At 42.8% G+C, this 24,207-nt stretch overlaps 1 protein-coding gene across 1 annotated transcript; it reads right to left on the bottom strand.

The window, feature by feature from the left end:
* Positions 1 to 379: 379 nt before the first annotated feature.
* On the bottom strand, positions 380 to 23,231 carry LOC118502783 (trophoblast glycoprotein). The gene is made up of 2 exons (XM_036035388.1): positions 22,274 to 23,231; positions 380 to 2,876 (listed from the first exon to the last, which is right to left on the bottom strand). The coding sequence occupies exons 1-2, from the start codon at positions 22,274 to 22,276 to the stop codon at positions 1,665 to 1,667; spliced, it is 1,215 nt and encodes a 404-aa protein (XP_035891281.1). The 5' UTR covers positions 22,277 to 23,231; the 3' UTR covers positions 380 to 1,664.
* Between the last annotated feature and the right edge of the window lie 976 nt (positions 23,232 to 24,207).

The raw sequence follows: 24,207 nt of genomic DNA, 5'->3' as shown, positions 1-24,207 counted from the left end.
ATCTTGGAAGCATCCTGTTCAAAATTGAATCAAAGAGGAAATTCAAATCGAAATCTTTTCATTTGTACACTGCATTCAAAGAATTTGAAGAAAATGTTTGTACATAATACCAACAGTTTCTGAAAGCAACAAAATCTATCGTTATTGTCCACAGTTTGCGTGGTTTAGACAGATAATTAAGACAGATAAGAAAGTAAATCTATTCATGTAATCCTCTTAATGGGAAACGATGATGTTAGAAAAATAGAAGCATAGAAACCAATACATTTTTCTCCAACAGTGTTATGTTAGATAATCTACAACAGCGATAAAACGATAGCAATAAGAATATTCGAAACATTATTCGAGTTAAATTAAAATAATAAAATGTAACACAAAATAACTGTGTGCAAAACCAACAAACTGGCTTGTGTTAATGTTGTCTTTATTTAAAAGTTTTCTTTACGTCTACCATACCATATTAGCTGGTGATCAATCATTCCATTGCATTCGAATCACCGTAAGATAAGTACGACAATATTTTCTTAATACATGTATCTCTGTTCCAATGGCATTTGCGGCTTAACACATTCTTTGCAGTACAGATAAGGTTCGAACCGTTCGTCGCTATCTACAGTGCAAATCAGATTGATATAATTGTTTAATTGATACGAGTTCTTTGTCCTTTTTTCTGCCCCGACATCCTTTCTACGTACCAAACTGTGTGAGCTATAGACATGGACATGGAGAAAGAAGAGTTACTTCCTCCTAATATCGGAAAATGATTTTTAAGTAAAACCGATGTATCGCTTTCCTTTTGCGCTTCAACCGTTCATCGCCTAGTTCGAACCATTTTACCATTAAGCTACAACTAATCACAGGGCATTCGTGCTTCCGATCTGTTTCTCTTATCCTTTAATGCTCTAATATTGGCTTTTCTTTTTTTTCTTCTTGGGGATTTTGGTTTTGGTTAATTTAGTCAAAACATTAGTCACAGTTCGTGTCAGTTGGCCCGTGTGCTGTTTTGTTTTGTTACACAAGACTGAAATCTACCTTTTTTATCTCGGAACTCGTTTCCTACATGGTGCATTTGTTTTTCTTTTTTGTGCTCTGTTTTCATGCTACAATCTTACCAAAGTGTATTAACAAGAGCAAACCAATAATGCTATTTCTACGCAAGTAAAAAGACGGTATAAAAGGACACAAAATTAGCTTTGCTCGAAACATTACTCAAGTGCGTGAGTGATTTGTGAAACGCATAAGTATAAAAACAAACCTTTAGACCATCCTATCGTTATACCTGTGTTCGCACTGAACGATTGATGAGAGAGTATGCAATCTCTATACTGCAGCGCCTAAAACTATGCAATCCCTATAACGATATCTCTTACAGCTTGTTAGATTCTTTCGCCTAAAGACTCTCCTGATCGTTTCTGTTCGTTTTTGCTCTCGTTTCATTTAGTATCTCAACAGTTTTGCTTTGTGAAGCTATCCAAATCTAACAATTTTTGTTCTTAGCAGTAATTTGACTCCCTGTTGAAACATAACGCCCCATTCAACTAGAAACATAACGAATCGTAACGGCCGCCGACGGTCACTCTACAGCCCTACAGCTTCACCCAACGAATGTCCTAGACATGCTCCATAAGTGCCGTATTGCACCGCACGTCAATCGGTGCGCTGCATCACACGTACTGTTCCGGTGCTTCCTCGTCCTTGATCGTCGTGTAGTGTACCTTCTTCGACACGGAATCGACCACCGGTGTCAGCACGCCCCGCAGCTTATCCTTGCTAACGTACAGCAGTCCACCGACGAGCGCCAGCAGCACACAGCTCAAGCATACGAGCACAAATACAAGCGTCGTGGTGTGTCCGGTTGCACCGTTTCCACCAGCACCAGATGATGCCACCTGCTTCCGACAGCGGCCAACGTTCAGCGTACGGATCGGTTCACGGACCTGTCGATTTCTTAAGCACACCAAACCATCTCGATTGCGCACGGTAACGTTCGTCCGGTCGAGCCACTCGAACAGTGGATACAGAGCACAATCGCACACGAACGGATTGTACGTAAAGTCGACGGTGAGCGGTGTGGTACGACCTGGCTGTGCTTGGACCGCATCGAGCAGACTCAGATCACGCGACCGTACAGTTTCGAACCGATTGCGCTCGAGATCGAGAAAGCGTAACCGGGGCATACAGCTGAGATTAAAGTTAAGCTCGGTCAGCAGATTATCCCCAAGATGCAGATCCAGCAGCGACGGTAGATCACAAAACACTCGCTTATCATTAAACTGTACGATCTCGTTCTGTTCCAGATGCAGCTTGACCAGCTTGGTAAGATTGCTGTTCACGAAGATGTCGTGCAGGTCGGCCGACAGCTCGGCCGACGTGTTGTCGGCGAACGCATTCGTCAGGTGCAGTTCCTGCAGGTTTATAAAGTTCGAAAAGACGCGCGGATGATGATGGTTAAACTCTTCGTCGTCGTACCGCGAGATGCTGAGATTGTTGTGGTTCAGTATTAGCCGCCGCACGTTCGGCACGTGATGGTACGATTTGCCACGGATTTCACGAATGTGATTGTTGCTCATGTCCACGATGGTTAGGTTGGCGAGATCGTTCAGCGCACCGAACACGTTCCACGGTAGCTCTTCGACAAAGTTTCCGTTGAAGATGACGACCTCTGTTTGCAGCGGAAGCCGTTCCAGCACGAGCGTGTCCCGGAAGCCGGTGTTGGTACAGTTTACGACGTACTGCGTGCGGTAGTTGTACATCTGAAAGCCACAGCTACATTTGCCCCGGAAATCACGCCCACAGTCATCTGCGACGGTAAGTGTGGCGAGCAGGGCAATCAGCAGGGGTACTAGCAGCGTGCGTATCCTTCGAAGTTCCGCCATCTACAATGAGATGTAAGAGGTGTAAAATTAGAGCTGAGGCGAAGGTTTTAGAATAAATTATGAAAGACATACAGTAAAATGAAGTTTTACTCAAAATACAGTGTAAATACAAATATAACAAGTTTCTCGATGTTAAAAACAATGTGCAAGTAGGTGCTCAGAGAAAATTGCATACATTCCGGCGTATAGCATTACATTCCGGCATTGTGACTAGCTAAAAACAAAAATCATTAGTTCCTGTTGAATTTTAATTGCTTTAGTGCTTTGTTAGTAATGTCTTCAGATCCAGAAATGATCAGCAATGCTTTATTATACAGAAATATAATCGAAACCCTCTATACAGAATCGGTCTCGACGAAATCGATCTCAAAGTATGCAATCCGCACCACATAATAAATTGCGTAAAATATTTGAATTTCGGATTTGTTTCGGTGCAATTTGGTTTAGAGTTTTTTTGTGTATATCAACTGTTTAGAAAGGGCTGAGAGTTTATAAGTACTCCTGTACTTAGAAGCTTAAGCCTGTGCAGACCGCTTCAGTTTAACGAAGCATTCTTCATTGAACGTGAAAAGATTGTCCAAGCCAATTTAACTTACACGATTATCGAAGCAACTTTAATCATAGTTCAACAATTTTGATATCTAATGTTCAATTTAATGACTCATTAGCAAGGCTTTAAACAAAAACCATCCGTAACAGTTACGCCTAAATGTATGCAATAGTACGAAACAATTCATCGATCAAATCCGTGGGAATATCTAACCACTTCATAAGTACGCACGATACATTCCATGTGCCTTATAATAGAAATTTCATTACTCTACACATCAGCAAAAAAACATTTCCTAAAATCTAGGGTAAAAGACTCGAGAAGGCCCCCCCCCTGACAAAATTTGTTAGGCGCTGTAGGATTTACGCCTAAAGGTATGCAATCCGCAGTACACGTTGCGGAAGCTTCACAGTGAGCTTTCAGTGTGCTTTCAGTGTGGTCAAAATTGGTTGAAGAAAGTCGAATAAAATATTGTTATTATTTGATTAAAACCTCCTCTCCGCTAACCCTACTATTCATTTTGGCTTACTGGGGCTCGGTACTAGTTTTCGGTCGCACTAGGGGTGAACAATCGGGCCTAACACATGCACGGCGTTCTCGGACGGTAACGGAACAGTAATTCGATAAATACTTGTTAGCTTGCATTGATATTCAGCAAAGGAGGAAACATAAGAATATCATAATCACAAACCACTTGTTACAATGTATTGTATCAAGTTCTACTCGCTGTCTATTAACAGTATTAAGGAACAATGCACAATGTTTACATCAAATGGGTTTTGACCATACAGAAATTCCACTGTACAATAAAAATGACAGGCCACAGTGCTGCACACAAAAGATTCTAGGGGGGGCCTTCTCGAGTCTTTTACCAAATCTAGTATACTAACGATAAAGACCAAATGCCCATTCAATTAAGAAGGATTCGCTTATGGTCAAACCATTAGCCACATTCGGTGTAAACTGTTGGCCATCGCATTGTGTTTTGGTTTTAGCCGCAAATGCTCCACGAGCTGTTACAGTAGCCAAGTGATAATGATAATGGTTTGAATACAAAAACAATGTCACATCAAAATTAGCCTAACAAATGTGCAGCTTATTAATTGATGCCATTAAAGCATTTTTACCGAGGCAATAAGGGAACGTGTTTTGCATATTACTGCATATACCTTTAGGTAAGTATTTAACAGTTTAAATATGTCGTTTTAAATACGGTATCATGTGACACGATTGTAGATTAGTTAAATAATTGATTATTGGTTTAATTGCAGTATCGAATCGAGCTAGCCAATTGAAAAAAACAATTAGATTATATTAAATTGCAAAAAAAACCACAAACACTTTTAAATGAATAATTAATTTATCTAGCCATTAATTAACTGTCAGTAAAACGTGTGTGTGTGTGCGTTCGTGCGTGACTGATCGGTCAATTGGAAAAAAGCGGGAAAATCAGTATACAAATTTGCTAAATCCCCTAACCCGGCTGCGTCTGATTTGGACCCGTCCCGTATGGTAGTCTAATTTTTCTCACCTCACCGCTTAATTACCGCCTATTTGTTTAGCCACCTTCATCGACTCCCGGACCAGCAAAAAGCAAGCTAATCAGGAGGCAAATCAGGTCATCGATCGTTCGTGCGGTTTTCGGTTCGGGTTCGCCGAACGATACACCCCGCCACCCGAGTTCGCCTAATTTGATGGAATTTTGATTCAACCCACAAGGGCCCGGTGGGTTCGGTACGGCGCGTAATAAATGTTTTGCGGCCAGCGGCTGATGTGTTGGTAATGAATTTTTCATGCGAATTATCCCAAGAACCCACCGTAGGCAAAAGTTTGGAGAGGTGAATGACTAGCTCAGGGTCGGCCGGCTATCTTTTAGTAGTTTTTAGTGCTTAGAGCTTATTGTTGAATATTTTAAACAGTGGGCTTTTCTAGGTTTGTGCTGACGTTGATGTGAGGTGGCACACTTTCCAAAATAATTTCAAACACTCTACGGTAGTGTAGCGTGCGCGCTGTTTTTGCGGTTTACCTTCAACGCATGAGCATGATTGCTTGCCGAACGTGTCCTTATGAATAGCTTTAGTAGAAACCGCCTTTTCAGCAGCCACAACTTCGCTGCTCAAGGTTAATTAAAATAACAATATCTTAATCTTGTTGCTGTTTTCGGGTCAACCGCGCCGGGACACGGGCACGTGCGCTTCTCTAAACCGTTCCATCTATCATTTGCCCGGTCGTTTAATTTAAGTCAGCGATAAACCAAAACGGGATGCTAGAACCCTTTTTCCGCAAGGCACACAGAACACAACACAAAAACATGTGGCAAAAGAAGGATGGATGGAATATTTCAAACTACTGCATGTCTTTACTAGCGGCGAAAAAAGCGTACAGGGAAAAGCACCTCGTTCATCATAGTACGCTCCATATGGTGCAACCCCCATAACAGACGCCTTTTGATCCCACAACAACAACCACACACCGACGAGCTTTACCCGGCAAAACGCTTAAACCCCATCCGGAAGGTTCTTCCATTCTTGAGCGAGCGAAACCGAACCGAACGAAGACTTTCTTAAAGATACGGAAGGAGTTTAAGTTTATTAAAGAACATACATGCTTGCAAGTTTAATTGGGGAAAAACGGCGAAAAGGGGGTTTTGGGCGAGCACGCTGTCACCGACATCGGCCACGCCATTTTCCCATGTGGGTGATCATCGAATATTGTGTTTGGAATTGTACGGGGGAGCAAACCGAAAAACCCCGCTTACGGAAAAATGAATCCCACCCACGAACGATGATGAGGGTGATGATGATGATGATGGTGATGTAGGTTTGTATGTAGCCGTTTTTTTTTTTGCACCCCTGCTTTACTTGTTAGGGAAAGCGAAGGCTAAACACTTTGATGTGAGGTTCCCGAAACCGTCTCCATGATGGAGTGAGTAGCAGCCGTTGTTTGCCGAACAAATCAGGCGTTCTACTAAAGGACCGGGTATTGAAACCAGGGTGAGCATGATAATCTATCTCAAAGGCATTGTTTTACATTTGATTTTGAGAGTTTGTTGGGTAAGCGTTGCGTATGAATGTATGATGAGGCGGAAATGGAGAGATGGCAGCATTATTAAAATGTTACATGGGTCTTGAAGAACTCTTTAGCCAGTTGATGTAGCAATACGATTTTATTTTATTTTGGAATTCGAAATTGATTAAATGCATCTTTGATCGAACCCTATGATATGGCTCATCTTACAGCCAACAAACGTACCAATGAACGTTCAAAGCGAGAGTTAGATGCTAGTAGCCAAAGAGTACTAAATTGAGATTATTATTTTGCAATGATCAGAGGTTAGAAAATTTTGAAATAATAAACTGAGCAAAAAATACCAGTATTCTATGAAGGTATAAGTCCATTTTGCTACCAATAAATATAACCCTTGGTACGAGGCCCCTTATAGAACACCTCTTAATGATTGAGGCTTCAAGGACTCATCAGCCAGCTTCTAGAAAGATAGGCCTCTGTCACGAGCTATAAACGGGCGAAGCTGTTTGAAACCTCGGGGCTTCAAGCATCTGTTTAGTTTACGAATACTATGATCCACCCTGTCACGATGTATAAGACTCTCCCATGTGGCATTCCACGTAGGAATTTATAAAATACCATAGATTTATGATGCGTCAGCAACATACGCTTTTAAAATATAGATAATCTTGGGATACCGATGAAAATAACATTATAACAAATAACTGAATGCAATAAAAATCTTTCTCTATACAATTTTCCTAGTGATCCTCCGACAGTCAGCTTGAGTCTTAACCAAAAAGCTCGACTAGCTCTCGTAAAAACGTAAAAAATTCATTTCCTTAACTTGCCTTTATAATTAGTTGCTATTCCATATAGGGTATGTCATTTTTCAATAAGGATCTTTGACAGGAGTTTGTCACAAAAAAACGTCTTGATCGCTGCTGAGATCGGTAGGGAGTATCCTAGACCGAAGACGTGATTAATTTAAAAAGTCAACTTTAACCGAAGCTGTCATTAGTTCACGCAATATGGCTGTTACGAGGATCGCTGTATCGAAGACAGCGTGTTTCGAATAAAAATCAATAGCTTGTCCAGGTCCATCTTCACTGTTTAGACGAATGCTCTTTACTGTGAAGCACAAAGATAGGATGTCCGGCATCTAACCCCTAGAGATTTGTAAAACTCAAATTAGATGTAATCAGCTGACAGCATGTGCCCTACAATGTCTTATACAAATCACATGATATAAATGAGGATAAACTATTGAGTTTAAAACTAGAACGCAAGGATAACGAATGAAAAATCGTGACAGTCAGTTGGTTTTTTTTTATGCATACAGTAGGAAAAAAATATCTCAAATGAAAACGTGAACACATATTTCATTAACTTTTTTTAGGAATAAGATATCAATGATAGTCTTTTTCATATGGAAAATTATCTAATTTCATACATTCTGTTGAAGTTGAATATTAATAATGATAACTTCAGAACAAGAGAAGAAAAACGCATATCATTACGAGCACTAACGCAAAAGCAACAAAATGCTACGAGCATTCTTCAGCAAAATCTTCAATTAAGATACAAATTTTTTTTTTTTTTTTTTTTTTTCGTTTATTTATAGAGGCTTTGGGTCTTTGAGACTTCATTCGCCTCTAATTAAGATACAAATGACGCAGCTCCTATCCAATTAAATTTCCACAATTTATGAATAAATAAGTAATAAAAAAGAATTTACAACCAAAGAAAAAACCTCTCCACATAAAAAACGCCCAAACGAATTATCAGAAACCGAAGGATGAATCAATTCAATCAACCTTCCCCAGATTTACGTTGCTACTGCTTCTCCACATTTATGATTAACTACCAGTAGAAAAAAATCATGATAAGCATATGCCAAATGCAATGCCTACATGTGCCGTACTGCGGACGCTCTTTCATCTTCCCCCCTCTACCCCGAACACCGTTGCATGGTAGCTTCCATCGATCTCGTACCATTTCCGCTGAATGAACGGAAAGTTTGCTGGTAACTTTGCTAGAATAAACAAACCAGTGGAAGCTTCCTTTTTGTATGTTTTTCGTTTTTCTTCGTTGAGGGTTGGTTTTGTTACAAGGAAAAATAAAAATTTTCACCACAGCAAACAACTTCCAAACAAATCGGGTGTGCTTCATACGCGTACGGTTCAAAGTTGTAATTGGCGTTACTGTGCAAGTGATACTTTTTTAACCAACAAGTGTTATTTTTAACCTCGGCGCTTCTTTTGTATTTGAGCAGCGGGCAGATCTGGTTTTGGGATGAGTGGAATTAATATGCCAGGATGTTCTCTCTGTTTGGAGGATGTTCTGGATGAAAAAGGATGTTTTCTCTGTTTGAAATAAACAGAAAAAAACAAGGATGTTGTAAAAAAATGCGTACAATTTGGTAGTAAAAAATGGGAAATGTTTATGGAATGGAAGTTTGTATAGAAAAACTAAACCACTATACACTTCGGCGTAGTTCCAAATGAGTTGCAAATCTGGTACAATTTGCTAATCCACCTTTACGATTAATAACTTGACTTTACGCTCTGAGCACACGCTAGCAGAGCCTTGAGGCTTATGAGCATTTTAATTTTTAACCATTAAAAATAACTTCCCCTACTAAAGGGAGGCAAAATCTCGAGACTTCCCTCGCAAAACGTATACACCTAAGCTCACTTTATTGTCTAGGAGTAAATCTCTCATGGTCCACACCACACCACCACCATCAGCATTACAGCGGGAAAAAAACCCTTTGGGGCAACCAAATTCCAGCGGAGTCCGTTTTCGATGGGCAAAACTGTGGATGAAGATTTTGCTGGTGGAACGAGCAAACCCATGCAGCCAGCACCCGGTAGGCAAAGTCCTGTTTGAAACTTTAATGAAAACCGGAAAACAATGCCGGATCCAGATGGGGAAGTAATGGTGGGCCTGGTGAAGGCGTTTCAACTTTCGCTCAGTTTCGAGCACGTTTGCGAGGTTGTGTGAAGTTGCTTTCCGTTCCCAAAATAGTGAATCTTCTGCAGGAAGGTATAATGGTTGGTGGTTTGCGTCGTCGTTTCCGGCCACAAAGGGTACCGACTCTTGCCGTCCTTCCTGGGTCCGTGCATAAATCCTAACGCTCTTCACCAAACAGAGCAGAGAACGAAATTGCTTGCCATCTTCGTACCGGGTGCGCCGTAAGGTGTGGCGGACCTATCCCTGTTTTCTTTTTTTTAGAGACGAACAGTTCCGGTGGGCCTCGGTATTTAGCAATGCAAACTACAACGAAATAATGTAAATGAAGAGAACAACTCGTACTGGCCGGGAATGCAATGCTGTGGTGGGGTTGAACGTCGAAATGTACCCTTCTCTTAGTCCCTTTTACCATAATCCACCAGCTGGCACCGAAGATGAAACGGCAGCAGCAAGGTGAAAGCCCACCATCTCGGAAGTGGAACACTTGTTTCCGGTCCAGAAACTATTCACTTCGCACAGCCGAATAGGTAGGCGGAAAATGCTCCGACTGATCCGAATGCTGCGTCATTCGGAAGTGCAGAAATTCTTCGGTCTGTGGTACTTGATGTTTATGTTCATTTCTATTCTCTTCTTCTCTCTCTCTCAACTTTTGCCTGTTCCGTTTTAATTTGTTTCCTTCCACGCAAAAGAATTCCAACACCGGAGAAGGTGAAAGTTGGGCAAAAAATGCCACAAAACATAACCCAACGAAACGAAACAAAAGAATAATAATCCTTTGTACCCCTTCAAAACAAAACAAACAACCAAGGGAAGAAAAAGTGGAAAAACAAAAATCAAACAGGATAAGAAAACAGTCAGAAAACAACAAGTTTACTTTAAAGTTAGCAATTTGCCTAACAGAGATGGAGACGCCTGGTGCTTTGTACGGTTTGCACCGGTTTGCATTCAAAATCGACCCCCTCAAAAGTACGATCTGATCTAACGGTACTACCGCTAGTGCGTGGCTGTGGTAGGTTTCGTATGTTAATAGGAGTTTGTCTTGAAAAAAAAAAACAGGAAAATAGAGAACTTTTAACCTCGTTCGGCTGCAAAAAAGGGACTTTTCCCTTTGGAAAAGTTTACCTTCCTTTTCGGACACACACACACACGAAAACTCCCGGTGGCTGTAGTACGCGGGTTTAGGAAAATAAAAGTTACCAACGCTATCGGCAACTATGTGCGGTTGCTGATGGTGCCGAATGATACGTAGCAATGATGGTAGGTGCCAGAACCTGAGCTGGGTGAAATGAGTTTAAAAATTCGGGATGGTGGGCCGGGCAGACGAACGTCATCTGCTTTCCTGGCAGATTTTTTTTGCTGCGGGCATCAGTCATGAAATTACCGGCCGGAAATTTGTTCAAACGGAAATTAGATGGATTAAGTGTGGAAAAGGGAGAGAGAAAAAAGCACATTCTCCGGGGGCCTAGTGTGAGTTTGCGTTAGCCTTGGGGAGAGGATGGAAGGATCGAGTCGAAACCACTGGGCGGGCACAAACTTGGCAATGAAAATGGGTGCATCCATCTGTTGCTGTGGGAAAGATAAGTTAAACGGGAACGCAGGAAAAAGCGCGTGATAGATAGAGATCTGTATAAAGAATAAAATAGGAGCAGTCTTCAGCTGAGCATTAGCCAGGCATGAGTTATTGCTTACGTTTGACCCAGTGATATAGTTGATAATTTTAATAACATTTCGAATATGAGTCCAATTATTATATTTAAAATATTACATTTTTACGATGGACATTTAATAGGAAAAACATATCAAAAGGGATTAGAAAGTCCTTTGCCTGGATTTTCCTCAAAATGATGCAAAAGGTTAAAAGCCGTTGAATTGCAACGGATGAAACTGCAAATCTCTTCTCTTTGCTAATATTTGCTAATTACATCCTTCATGCTTGCGCTTAATGCAACCAGTTATTGGAAAATTGCTTAATAAAATTACGAACCGAAAAAAAACCGCTGGCCAGCTTTGAAGTGTTCGTGCCCCAATGCATCATTACCACAAATTTAACCGCTTTCTTTCACACCACAAACCGGTGCTAATGGGAACCAACCTTATACTTCGCGTCTCAGTAAATGCTTTGCACTACTACTCATTCTGGGATGTAATAATTTCACTCCCAAGCAGAATGAATGTGTGTGAGAGCGAGAGAGGTACGTTTCAAAGAAAACATGTCGATTACTCTTCAGCGTTCTTGACGAGTCGACCCGTGACGACAAAATGGCAACCCGGTTCGCCAGGCTCTGCTGGCAATCTGCAGCCAACCCCTTACAGCCACTCGTTTCGAACGGGGGCACGAACGGTTTAACTAATCGTCTCGCCGTAAATGTTCCATGGGGCCGGGGCTGGAAAGGATCCTGAACAATGAACCCTAAACCGTTAACCGAGAGATTGAGGTTGAAGGACGCGGACGCTTTGGTCTTTTGTCTCCCCCGACATCCACCTGCGTGAGTGTGTTTCGCGTGCTGAGTGTACGACAGCTTTGGGCAGATTTACGGTGGCATGGCAGCAATGGTCCGAGACGAATTATGTGCCTCCGAGTCTAGGGTGTTGGCGTGTTTTTAATTCCGGTCGTGCACATCTGGCATCTTAGTGGGAATAGAAAGTGGATGGGATGGTGACGTTACAGACGCTTTGGAAAATTGGTTAATTTTTCATGCGAACTTATGAGATGCTACACGTGCATTTGTAGCATGATAAATGTTCATTTTGGGAGAGAGAGATGTGGCCCCAAGGATAATAACAATTGCGAAGTGTATGGTTGTCAAGCTAATACATACAGTTGATCAGACGACAGACGCTACCTCATGCATTATGAACCGTAATGACCTACTACGTCATGCCATGACATAACATGCCATAACATAATAGATTTATAAATAACATAACATGATAGATTTATGCTAATCACGTGTTCAAAAATAAACTTTTCGTGCTTGATGAAAGAAAATAAGCATCCTGATAAAAAAAACAACAAAGTTTCTTTGTAAACCGGCACATATTATTTATCACTACTCGTGTTGAAGTGCTTTGAAAAATGTAAAAAAATAATTAATAAACAAAATTATAAAACGTTCATTTTGCATTAATGCTCCTCTATTGGCTCAATGGAGTAACTTTTAATACATTTATCTACACATCAACTACTACATCATTTTATCAGCTCCTCAAGCCTTTTGGCTAGATCAGAAGAATCAGAAGAAGAATTATTCAATTGACTCTGGTCTCTCTCTTTCTCTCTCTCTCTCTCTCTCTCTCTCTCTCTCTCTCTCGCTTCTTGACATAATGGCATATAAAGGTCATGTCTACCATTTCTGGTTTACTAGACTTACTGATACCACGTAGTTGGATAGTCAGATAGTAGATTCCCCTCTACGGGGGAATGGTCCGGATGGGATTTGAACCCCGGTCCTGCCGTATGAAATGCCTATTTTTTTCGATTGGCACCGGCATACGCTTGGACTTGAGAATAAAATACTTCTTCCTCTTCCTTGGCGCTACAACCTCGATAGGTCGATAGTGGTCTGCCATTGCTGGCTCTCCGTGACTTAGTTTAACCCATAGCTGGATTGCCAGTCCTGCGAGGCGATCTGGATGGGATTTGATCCCCGGTCCTGCAATGTGAAGATCGGTACTGTTGTCTCAGCCTCCGGAATAGACCCACCCCAATAGAAGACTAATTGATTCATAAATTTTAGATAAAGTTTTTTTTAGTAAAGGCTGCCCTTACTTAATGTAAGTGAGAAAGGGATAACCTTTAAGTCTATATTCTATGCGTTAATATGAAGCACGAACACGTTTAATAAACTGAAAATTACTATTTTTTTCGAATGAAAAAGTTATCCAGCTGTCTTGGTCGAAAGGATCTTTAATTGGCAAATGTTGCCTCAGCTTCCTTAACAGATCCTACAAGAAAACACGTTTGCATATACAAACATGCGATATAATTAGCTTTCGTGAATATTTAAACCCGAACGAAAAACTTTGACATTGAAGCATAAAAATACGGAAATGCGAGTGAATATATTATGTATGAAAAAATAATTATTCTGTTTTATTATTAAAAATCAAACTTCTAATCAACATTTTAAAAATGTTAAATGATTCTTAAGTTTTACCACCGTACGACCAAAAGTTATGTAGAAAAGCTTCATGGTCTTACTGTCTGTTCTTTTTCTACTCGCCCATGAAATTATCTCTCCAGCCGTTTTTCACACATTGCGGCAATAAATTCTTAAAGCAATCCTTCCTTACCACCGAAAAAGATAACAACTCCCATATGGCGTGCTGGGACGAAATGACCAAATGTACTATGTTGCTTATCGCTTCACAGTTCCACAACAGCCGGTCCAATAAGCGGTAAACGTCCCCGGGGCACGATTAGGTCTCCTTAATGATGGAGTCACTCACCCGCGCTCCCAAACACCTCACTCCTTCTCTAGTTTCATGGCTTTTCACGCGAGGTACACTAACACGCTGGACGCTACTTACAAGCGTTTCCCCGTGTGCAGTATTCACTATTGACACAGGGAAAACAATTCCATGCCTTTTCACTAACAAACCATTACCTAGCTGAGTGAGGCCAAAGAAAAAAACAAGGGGGGAGTTTATTTGTAATGCCAAGAGCAACCGTTGAGGCGGCCGTTGTCACCTCTACTCGTTGCCCTTTCAGTTGACTTAGTTGACCCCACTTCCGGCTCTCACGTCCCGTGACGTGTTTTTGGGTGCCATTTGTTGAGTGTTTTTATTTGCCGTACGCGTGACAGAATTTCCATGGGGCAGAGAGCTTTTCCTTCTTTTTGTGCCCGAGCTCGAGTCGGGAAAGCTAAAATACGGATTACAAAATACGAGCTTGCCATCTATTTCTCACTCTCGCTGTACGCTTGCTGATGGAGCGCTGGAGCGTACGCAAACACACGCATAGCTTCCACTTCCAAAGGGGGAGTGGGAAGAAACGTGGCCGGAAAATGGGAACTCACAAAGCACAATATCCACTCGCCAGGCCGTCAGCTCACCATGATGTGCCACCGAATGGTCGGAAAAGTCGTGGATGGGATTTTAACATTCTCCGACTGCGTCTACTGCTTTTCATACAGGGCTGCCGTGTAGCCGTCCGGCGACGGGATGCCATTAGCATATGTGGAAAATGTGCTCACGCCTGCACCACACGGTTCCAGTGATTTCCAAAAAGGGTTAGTTTTGATGGCATTTTAGAAGCGAGAGAGAGAGAGAGGACATTAATTTAGGTTTCCATCGGTTGTTTGCCTTCCGGCGATGCTAACTTTCCCATTCGCTTTGGGGAAAAAGGTCTTGCAATTGAATCGAGCGAATCGTGTCCCGGAACGCCATTTGCTTATTGTGTGTGTGTGTCACCCGATGCATACGTGCTTTCCGGCGAGTTGTAATGCTGTACTGAAGTTTGGTGAATGTTGGCCTAATGAACAACCGCACCACGAGACGGCTTATTGTACGTTAGGGAGTAGCTGGATCGTCGATGATGTTTCAATTGGATCATGATCCGTTACGATATGGAATCCTCCGTATGAATAGTGGTTCAGTTTAATGTCTTTTTGGCGAAAAGATCACCTATTAGTGGTGATAGTTTCTATTAGCAACATCATTTCGCAGCGAAAGCATAAAAACTCGTTCACCGACCTCTAATTGCTCTGGCTGTAATTATGAAGTAATTGAAGTTCATTTTTCTCTACCAACCTTCCGTGAGTTCCCATGGGATAGTTTTCTTCTCCCATTAGCCATGGCTAAATGCTCCCCTGGAGGTGTGCAAATGGCTAACCGGAAGCATTAGAATCCGATTTTCCGACCAAAACCCCTTGATGAGCTGGCAAAATCTCGCAGGACCGTACCGATACCGGGGTCTCTCTAGGAAGGCTCTTGAAAGCGTTTCCCATTTCAAGCGACAGGATGCATGAACCTACACGGAATGGAAGTGTCGGGACAAAGGAGAACAAGCGGAGGAAACATAGCATAGAGGTGACGGTTTTGCCTTTGACCGACCCGACATGTACCACCGCTGGTGGTGGGATTATAATTGAATTTTGTAGAGAAAATTAATTCTAAGACCGGAACACACGCTTCCTTCGGTATTGGGCGTGAGAGGAGAGTTGTGGAGAGTTGTCAGGCAGGAAGGAAGTCGGCTGCAAGGGTCATGCAAGGTTCACCACCACCGTTGGCCTTGGGTAGCCCCGTCCGTACGGTGGGAAAATGGAAACGAATTAACAAATGCTTCCGAAGTAGGACGGTCGGTCCTTCCGAGGACCTTGTATATGTTGCGATTTAAGTGATTTATTCATCGCTTGTACATACCTCACAAACCGGGACATTGAGATTATGTTTTCATTGTGTTCATCCCGACGGCCAGATCCAGAACCAGCGTGTCCAGTGTGTTGCCGGTGAGGATATTTTTCACCAACCGTTGCCATAGCACACAGCGGCTCGCAATCGGAGATTTTCATTTGCGAACCGAGAATAGATGAGCCGGAAAATAGCTCTTCCAGGTACTGGGGACTGGGTTTGTGTAGCCTCTCTGGCCTCTGGCAGCAGTAATTTATGTGAAAAATACATTCATCCTACTTTATATGGGGGATGCCTCTAGAAGAAGCTGTCACTGGTACAGTTGGCAGAGGAGTCCTTTTTTCTAAAATTGATTCTTTTAAATTAATGCGTTTACTATGATGACATTCACATCAATATACCGTAGTTTTATCATGAGATGTGAAAGAAAAAGGGTCAGTTAAACTTGTTTTATACTTTTTGCCACGGTGCTCTTTGGGTCCTTAAACACATTGTTCTCTAGCACCACATGTTGCCTCAAGCTTTTTTTCTTTGGCACTACAACTTCGTGAGGACATTTCTATCTTCTTTGACTTAATATTACCTAGAAGTCCATCTTGGTAAAGATTGTGGAACAGCAGCTACACTCTTACTATTTCTTCGTTGCTTTTAAAGTCGCAAATGAAAGCTTAGTCTGTGTAAATAATACTAATGAGTTGGTTTTGGAATCCTGGCTAATCTTACCAAGCTCCTAAGAATGACAATGATCAACATTACATGTCAGCTTAAGCTGGATGTAAAACTCAACGGATCCTTGGCTACCACCATGCGCCTGTATCAGGGGGTTTAACTTCCTTGTCTTTTCTTCGTTCTGGTGTTATAAAGAGCTATCCCAATGTCGAAGGTGAATCCTTCGGGTTCTATCTTCTGTAAGTCAATCCAGGTCCTGGCATACGCTGACGACATAGACATCATTGATTTGACGACCTCCTATGCATCAGAACCAAAGGATAGAGATCGAGAAGATCAACATAAAACACTAGGCTGAAATACAGATGGATGGTTGCACTTTTCCAGTCGTGCAAGACTTCCTAGTTTTATCTTCCTATCTGTTCGTCCCGCGATTCCCACTCCCTCTAATCCTATTCCGATGCTTTTGCAGACTGGTGCATCTCCAACGGACTCTCTCGATGCGTCTCGAAGTGCTGTGTGATCTCGTTTGGTCGTTCACCTACCAAATATTTGCACCAGTACCAGCTCTACGGCTCAACCCTTCCGCGGGTTTTCTTCCTTGGGGCTGGATGACAAACTATCCTTCGTGACTAATCTCAGATCGGTCCTCGGGAGAAAGCTAGCAAGGTGTTGGGTCTCATCACACGCATGGCTATTGAGATTCGTGACCCGTCGTGGCTTAGAGCGCTGTACTGCTGCTGGGTGCGTCCAATCCTGGACTACGCCAGTATTGTATGGTCACCCGCCATATGAATAGGTTGGAGAGGGTGCAGAGATAGTTCACTCGAATAGCCGTCAGGCGTTTATTATACGACTCCAGCGCTACCTTGCTTTCTTATTCTGTGCGGTGTCAGCTGTTGGGTTTGGTTAGACTTGAGGATCGTCATGGTCATTCCCGCAAGTTATTTATAGCCAACATCCTTCTTTCCAATGTCGACTCCCCGCACCCTTCTGGCAGCTATCCCTTTATATGTCTCTTCGCATCACGTGCGTGTACCTTTGCATATCCCTTTGCGTCGTACGCGGATTTCCTAAAGCGATCCATGGGTTCGATCACCATGTTTCTGTCAATTGTTTCCATTCTCATCTCTTGTCAACCTCATCCTAAAGTTTTGTCTTGCACCTCCACATTCCCACTCCTACCCGTTCCTTTTACTTATGTGTTTCCTTTTTACTACTTAGTGTTTTCTTTGTTTTTAATTTGCATCTGACTTTGTATAGCCCTTAAGGCAAGAATTTTAATAAATAATAATAAAAAAAATCATCTCATTTCCAGGGCTCTGACACATGGGCTCTGTTCTAAACTGATAAAACCCTCGTAGCCGAGTTCGAGAGAAAGATGCTAAGAAGAATGGTCGGCCCCATATGTATGGAAGGACAATGAAGAAGCCGCCACAATAACGAGCTCCATGTCCAGTAGTATGATCTCACCCTCGTGCCACTAATAAGCCTCGCCAGGATTCAGTGGGTTGGTAAGTCTTCATTTGTCTATAGGAGAAGTACATACGCTCCGAGCTGTTCCAACGTCTGAAAATATGCCTATCTAAGTTTAGTTTACACCCCATTAAACAGTTAGTAAAACACATCCTTCAGAATGCGAAATGTTGTCGGACAAAAGCTGTCAGACTCAATTTAAATTAAAATGAAATAAATGTGCCTTAAAGGCAAACAGATTCCTAGGATTGAAACCTATTTTGAGAGCAAAACATGATGATGATAAGAAGCATGTTAGATGTACATCATTTCAATCAACATATCACTGTTGCAAACGTGTATGTTAATGAGTTAAGCAGAATTTCTGTACAGCCATACTTTATTCCAACGAAAAAGAAAGAGCGAAGCTTTGAGCTTGAGTGGGCTACCGAGAGTTGTTCTCAATTATTCATTCCATACGCCACTAAAATGAATGTGAAATGGTACGACCATGAGTCGTATCGAATTAAAAGAAAAATTCGTACACTGCAAAGCTTCAAGCAACTAAGCATGGCACTACCAACATATTAAACATTTTAACGAACCAAAATGGATGCACATCGGGGAATACGCCATCACAAATCGTAGAATAAGCTAAAAATATTAGTACGAAAGAAATAGCTCACTACTTTCTAAGCTTATTCAATTCTGCCAGCGAAGTGAACATAATTGAACGATTTTTCCCCCACCGCTTCAAACGAACGAATGGAATCGACAAGCTATGCGAAAAACAGGAAAAACTAGACGAAACGAAAGCGACAAGAAAAAATGGAAAACCTCTCACGCCCCAAAACGAATTCAAGAGAAACAAACTACAGCAGACAGACGACTAATGTCCCCGTTTCTAACAAACGAAACACACACACACACACACGCCCTCCGGTTTGTGGCATCGGCAAACAGCAAACAACTTCGGGCAAAAGGGCACACAACGCAACGAAAAACACAAAATGCAAAACCAATAAACCAATGGCCAACGGAACCGCAGTGTGCACTCGAGCATGCATAGCAAATGAGCGGGCAAAGCGGTAAGCATAAGCGGCTGTGTGACTAATGTTAACAGACCCGTGCTAAACCGAATCATCATCATCGTCGTCGCCGTCCGCGGCGGCAGCAGCATCCACTAGCATGCACACTAATTGGACAGATGTGTCGCCTCTAGCCTGTGGGAGCGTCCGATAATAGCTGGCCGGTGATGGAACCAGAGACCAGACTGGGGAAAAGTTTTTTTTTGTGTGTGTGTATCGCCGTCTAATAATGGTGATAATGGTAATGAAGTTGCACCGCTGCAACGAACCCATCACCGATATGGTGCGTGCTAAACTTTGTCATCTGTTCGTTAACTATTTTTAACGCGACAATAAAGGGGTTGTGGGGCGGTTTTAAAAAATGTCACTCTCTCTCTCTCAATTGGGATGCATACAGGGGTTTTTTTTGTACTGAAATGCAAATTGCAATATTGCAATATAGGGGGGGAGAACGAAAAATTGCACTTTTCTACGAATTGCACGGTGCTGCGTGGTGTAGGTCAAATTATGTTTAGCTCGATGCATAACGATTGCCTGTTGGGTGGAATAAATATAGGAAACGGTCTGTGAGAGCTGTGATTTTGACGATGCACGGTCGGATGGATGGATGGATGGGCGCTGACAAACTGGTTGGTATAATATTTATTCGGGGCAGATATTTGCATTACAATGCGCGTGTACCTTCCGCATGCCGAGGTGAATTTCCATATTCCAATCGCGGAGCAATATCGGGGGAAAAAAGTATTCGTTGAGAGTTTTTTTTTGGGCCAGAGTGTGTACTGAGTTGTGGAAAATATTTTGAACATGTTTCCATTCTACAATAAGTGAATTAAAGGAGTATTTAATGTGTTTGAAAATATTTAAAAAATTAAATTAATTAAAATAAAAATTTACAATCAACAACGATCATCTCTGACCAAAATAAAACCACGATCAAAGTACTGCCGAAAATCGTAATACGACACAATTTAAGCGTTTGTACACGTGTTTCGGTGCAAGAAAAACTTACCCCCCACTCGACATATGTGGGACTAAATAAAAACCATTTTAACCCATTGCTCCCTATCCAAGCGAAGAAGCATAAAAGAACCGGCCCGGCAGGCACGTTTGCTTAAACTAAAACATCCCATTTACGGTCACGATGTACACCACAGCCAGCCCCACAGTGACCATTTTTGTGTGCGCCAAGAGCTCCAGTTTCATGGACGGCTTTTTTTCTATTTTGTTTGCTGATATTATTCGCGACTTTTGCATATGTGTGGTATGTATGCATCACCATATGCAGTTTGATTCCGTTTTATGCTGTTGTTTCGTGGTTTTGCACTGCAACTGCCAACACGGTTGGCGTATCTTTTTTTGGCTGGAAGCGGTTTAGCGAATAAACGATACGAGTGATATGATAATAATAGTGCACACATGTTAGGCATAACCGGTCGTCGCACGTTGACACACTTATTACCGTAAAATGGCAGCAGGAGGTTTGCTGGTGAACCGGTAACGGGGAAAATTTGCTCGGAAAAAGTGCTTTCCGTTAACAAGTTTTAGGAATTCTATTTTAATTGCTACATGAACGATGATTTCAAACAGTTGTGGGATAAGGTAAATTAATAGCTAGTAGCCAATCAGCCTGGAATTTTTTTCAATGGTCTCCTTCTTCTGCTGTTAAGCTCTACAACCTCGGTAGGCCTTGAGCTGCTGGATTCTGTCTTCCTGGACTCGGATTTTCCTGTAGCTGGGAGTTCAACTTTTGCGTACAATAGAAAAATCCAGTTGAGGTTTGATACAAGATTTGATACCAGTTCGTGTTAGCAACTCGCACTGTTGCGAACTATACCATCAGGCCTCCGCCATTTCTAGGGTCCGAATCACATAAAAGAATGCAAAAGCAAACGCTTACTTCTTTGCCCTCGAAAAGTCTTGGCCCGCCTCCATTTCTGGCATTTGTGAATTGATTTTTTACCCGTAGCTGAACACGCACTGCGTACTGGATGGGATTAGATCCTCAGTCCTGCGTGTGATGAGGGGCAACACTGTCGCCTTGACCGGCAGACCGCCCCAAATGCTTACAGGGATTTGAATCACATAATGGGAAAGGGGCGACCATAATGGGAATGGGTGGTAGATACGACAGTGGCACCGGGCTTCAAACGGCTGGACCGGGGTTCAAATCCCATCCGGACCCCCACAGTGAGGACTGTCTATCCAACTATGCGCTAATAAATAAGTCTAGTAAGCCAGAAACGGCAGGCATGACCTAACGACCTCCTAGATCTTTTAGGTCTTGTTTGGTCCACCCCTGTCAAACCGTAACATTGCATCACGCTAGTGCATTTTTTGTTTACATCACCACGCCCTATCACACATATTCGGACGGGTTAAATGCGCAAATTAGTTAGAAAAGTTGCTTTAATTCATCTTTGGCACCACAACTTCGAAAATTCTTGGCCTGCCATCATTTCTGGCGTTCCATGGTTTGATTTTACCCGTAGCTAACTAGTCAATCCTACGTACTGATTTACGGTCTGAATGAGATTAGAACCCTAGTCCTGCCGTGTAACGACCGGTGCCTCTATCGCCTCATTGAAACATTCCACCGAGAGATTTCCAAAATTCCATTATATTTTTCGAATCGCGCAGAACAGAACAATTTTTGGGACAATACGTTACCGCACAACCTGACAAGATCTGTTCAGACAGATAATTCAATAAAAATAAAATTTTAAATACACCTCCCGGCGTGAGAACATGCAGATGTTGAGTTCATCGACGGTGCGAAACAGAAAAAGTTTAAACCCAACTAAACTAATCCAACCAGACCGAAGAAAGAGTCGTCAGCTGCCCACCAGATGTGCTAGCCCCGGTTCCCGGTGCCCGAAGAAGTCCACCGAAAAACTGCACCACCACAATACGCATCACCGGCTGTTACCTTTTTCGCGTTGGTCTTCCAACCCCCATCCCATGCATGCAGGTGGTAGTGGTGGTGGTGGTGGTTCTGGTGGATCGGCCCACAGAACCGGCTCGCCCACCACACTCACCCATTCGCCGCCTCGTATGGGAACTACGAAACAAACAGCACCGTGTGGACCGTGAACCAGCCAGAAGAAAACACCAAACTTGAGCTCGCGAAAACATGCTCGTCAATTAGAGTACCGAGCGTTTTGCCTTATGTTGGCAGAAATTTGAGTATGTATGCCCGGTGCTGTGTGCAGCTCGGAATGTCGAATACGATGTGTGCAATCGTTGATCGAATGGCGAAACCAGTAAACTTGGAAGAACTTGTAGAAATAAGGGCCAATGCTTACCATTTTCTAGTTATGTATGCCGAGTGTGGTGACTCTGTCGAAGGGTTTCTTGCCTGTTCCGTCAAGCAAGTGATGCGATCTTTCGTTTTTTTTTTTGCCTCTTATATTGGTCCGATCGTCAACGATCGTGTCTCTGGTACGGTTTCAGGCCCGTAGCCCGCAGCAGCGACTGGTGACTGGATGTTCTTTCGAATTGGTGTTAACCTACATCAGCAGCAGCATACTCATATGCACGGTTGGACTTGATCGGCCCAAAAAAAAACTGCACACTGCCCACTGGTTTTTACTTTTTACTTTCTTCTGGTTTAATGATCTTCATTCTCACACACATGCAAACACACACACAACTAGGGGTGGAAGAAGCCAGCAGAAATCCCACCTTAGGCAAACTTAATTATCTTCATCAAACAAACTTCCTCAGCACGACTCCGTGTTTTCGGGGGTCTCGTGAACTCTTTTTCGGCCACGCCACGGCCCGTTTGCATATAACTACACACTCGCTTGCACTATTCCAGTTGATTCTTTCACTTTAAAAAAGGTTGTCTTCAATATCTTGTAGCATTAAAAAAAACACTGGGGACACTTTGAGGTTGCAAGTAAAGATAGAATGACGCACGCCCGACCAGGTAACTTGGGCACAAGCACGATCGAAAGCTGCTTTGCGTGTGCGAGCACCACAACGCACACGGTCCGACAACCTCAACGTGCTGCTCGTAGCACACACACCACCTTACTCGATGCTACGCACCCACTCGGCGCTTCGTGATGATCGGTTGCCCACAGCCACCTTCGATGTGTCTGTGCGTCGTCTCTCGTAGGTGTCGAGTTGCTTCCCAGACCTGGATAGTGCCGAGCAGTGCGGACGATGATGACGATGATGTTCACTACCACCAGCAACGAGACGTGCCCTGTGTTCGACCGGTCCGAGCTAGCAACGGCTACGAACTGCGACACGGCTGTAGCCTCCCGCCAAGCGCGCAACATAACACACACAGTTCCGCGAGCGACGCAACACGCGCTCTCACCATTATGCTGCCCCGATTTTCTCTTCCGCGCGCTACTGCTGCTATGCTGAGCTGAGAGGGAAAACCGGTTTTCCATATACATTCCTTGCCGGTATCGGGTTGAAACGAGCGCGCGATCATATGTTTTGTCTCGCCTGTACGGATGCTGTACTAAAAAACAAATAATACACGCTCACACGCGGCTTCAGACGATGATGTTGCACCTGACGGAGCGTCAACGAGAGAAAAGCCACTTCTGGGGCAGGGTTCCTTACGTGTGTTCCAAATATTTGTTTGAAATAATTTCAAAAAATTTGTTGTGGCTAAAAAAAAGAAATTCGCATTGATGTTCGTTTGAAGTTACAAATATTAATATTCAAAAATAATAAAATTATGTGCAGGAGACAATCCAAACCTAAACGCGAAGCCAATTGAGGTTCAATGCGACGAAAACAAAGTAACGGCGACGATCTTGAGGTAGTAGAGGATTTCTGCAACCTTGGCACGCTCGTAACTTCGAACAACAACGTAAGCAGCGAAATCCGAAGGCGCATGCATTGTTCAGCTGGGCTGTTTGGCGATGCAGACATCCTGACGGTTGCCGAAGACGGAAAAGGATGCGCTAGTTAGGGCACGTGATGAGGAGGCGCGACCCGTTCAGCACGAGACTCGTTGGCTGGACCAAATGGAGTCAGACCTGAGGGAGATCGGATGCAGCCGCGGGTGGAGGAGTGCAGCTAAGGGCCATGTTTCCTGGAAACAGATTGGACACCAGGCCATGTCTTTGAGACGTGCTCCATAGGAGCAGGCCAAGAAAGGAGAAGTATTCGGTTTCTTCTCAACTAATTAGAACATGATTTGTGTTCATCTTCTTAAGTTTCTTTTATTAATTGTAAAACAAAAAGAGGTGTTTCGGAAAATTTTAATAAA

This window comes from Anopheles stephensi, chromosome 2 (assembly GCF_013141755.1).
Source record: "Anopheles stephensi strain Indian chromosome 2, UCI_ANSTEP_V1.0, whole genome shotgun sequence".
In the NCBI taxonomy this organism is placed as follows: Eukaryota; Metazoa; Arthropoda; class Insecta; order Diptera; family Culicidae; genus Anopheles; species Anopheles stephensi.
This window is presented reverse-complemented; position numbering and strand designations above follow the sequence as displayed.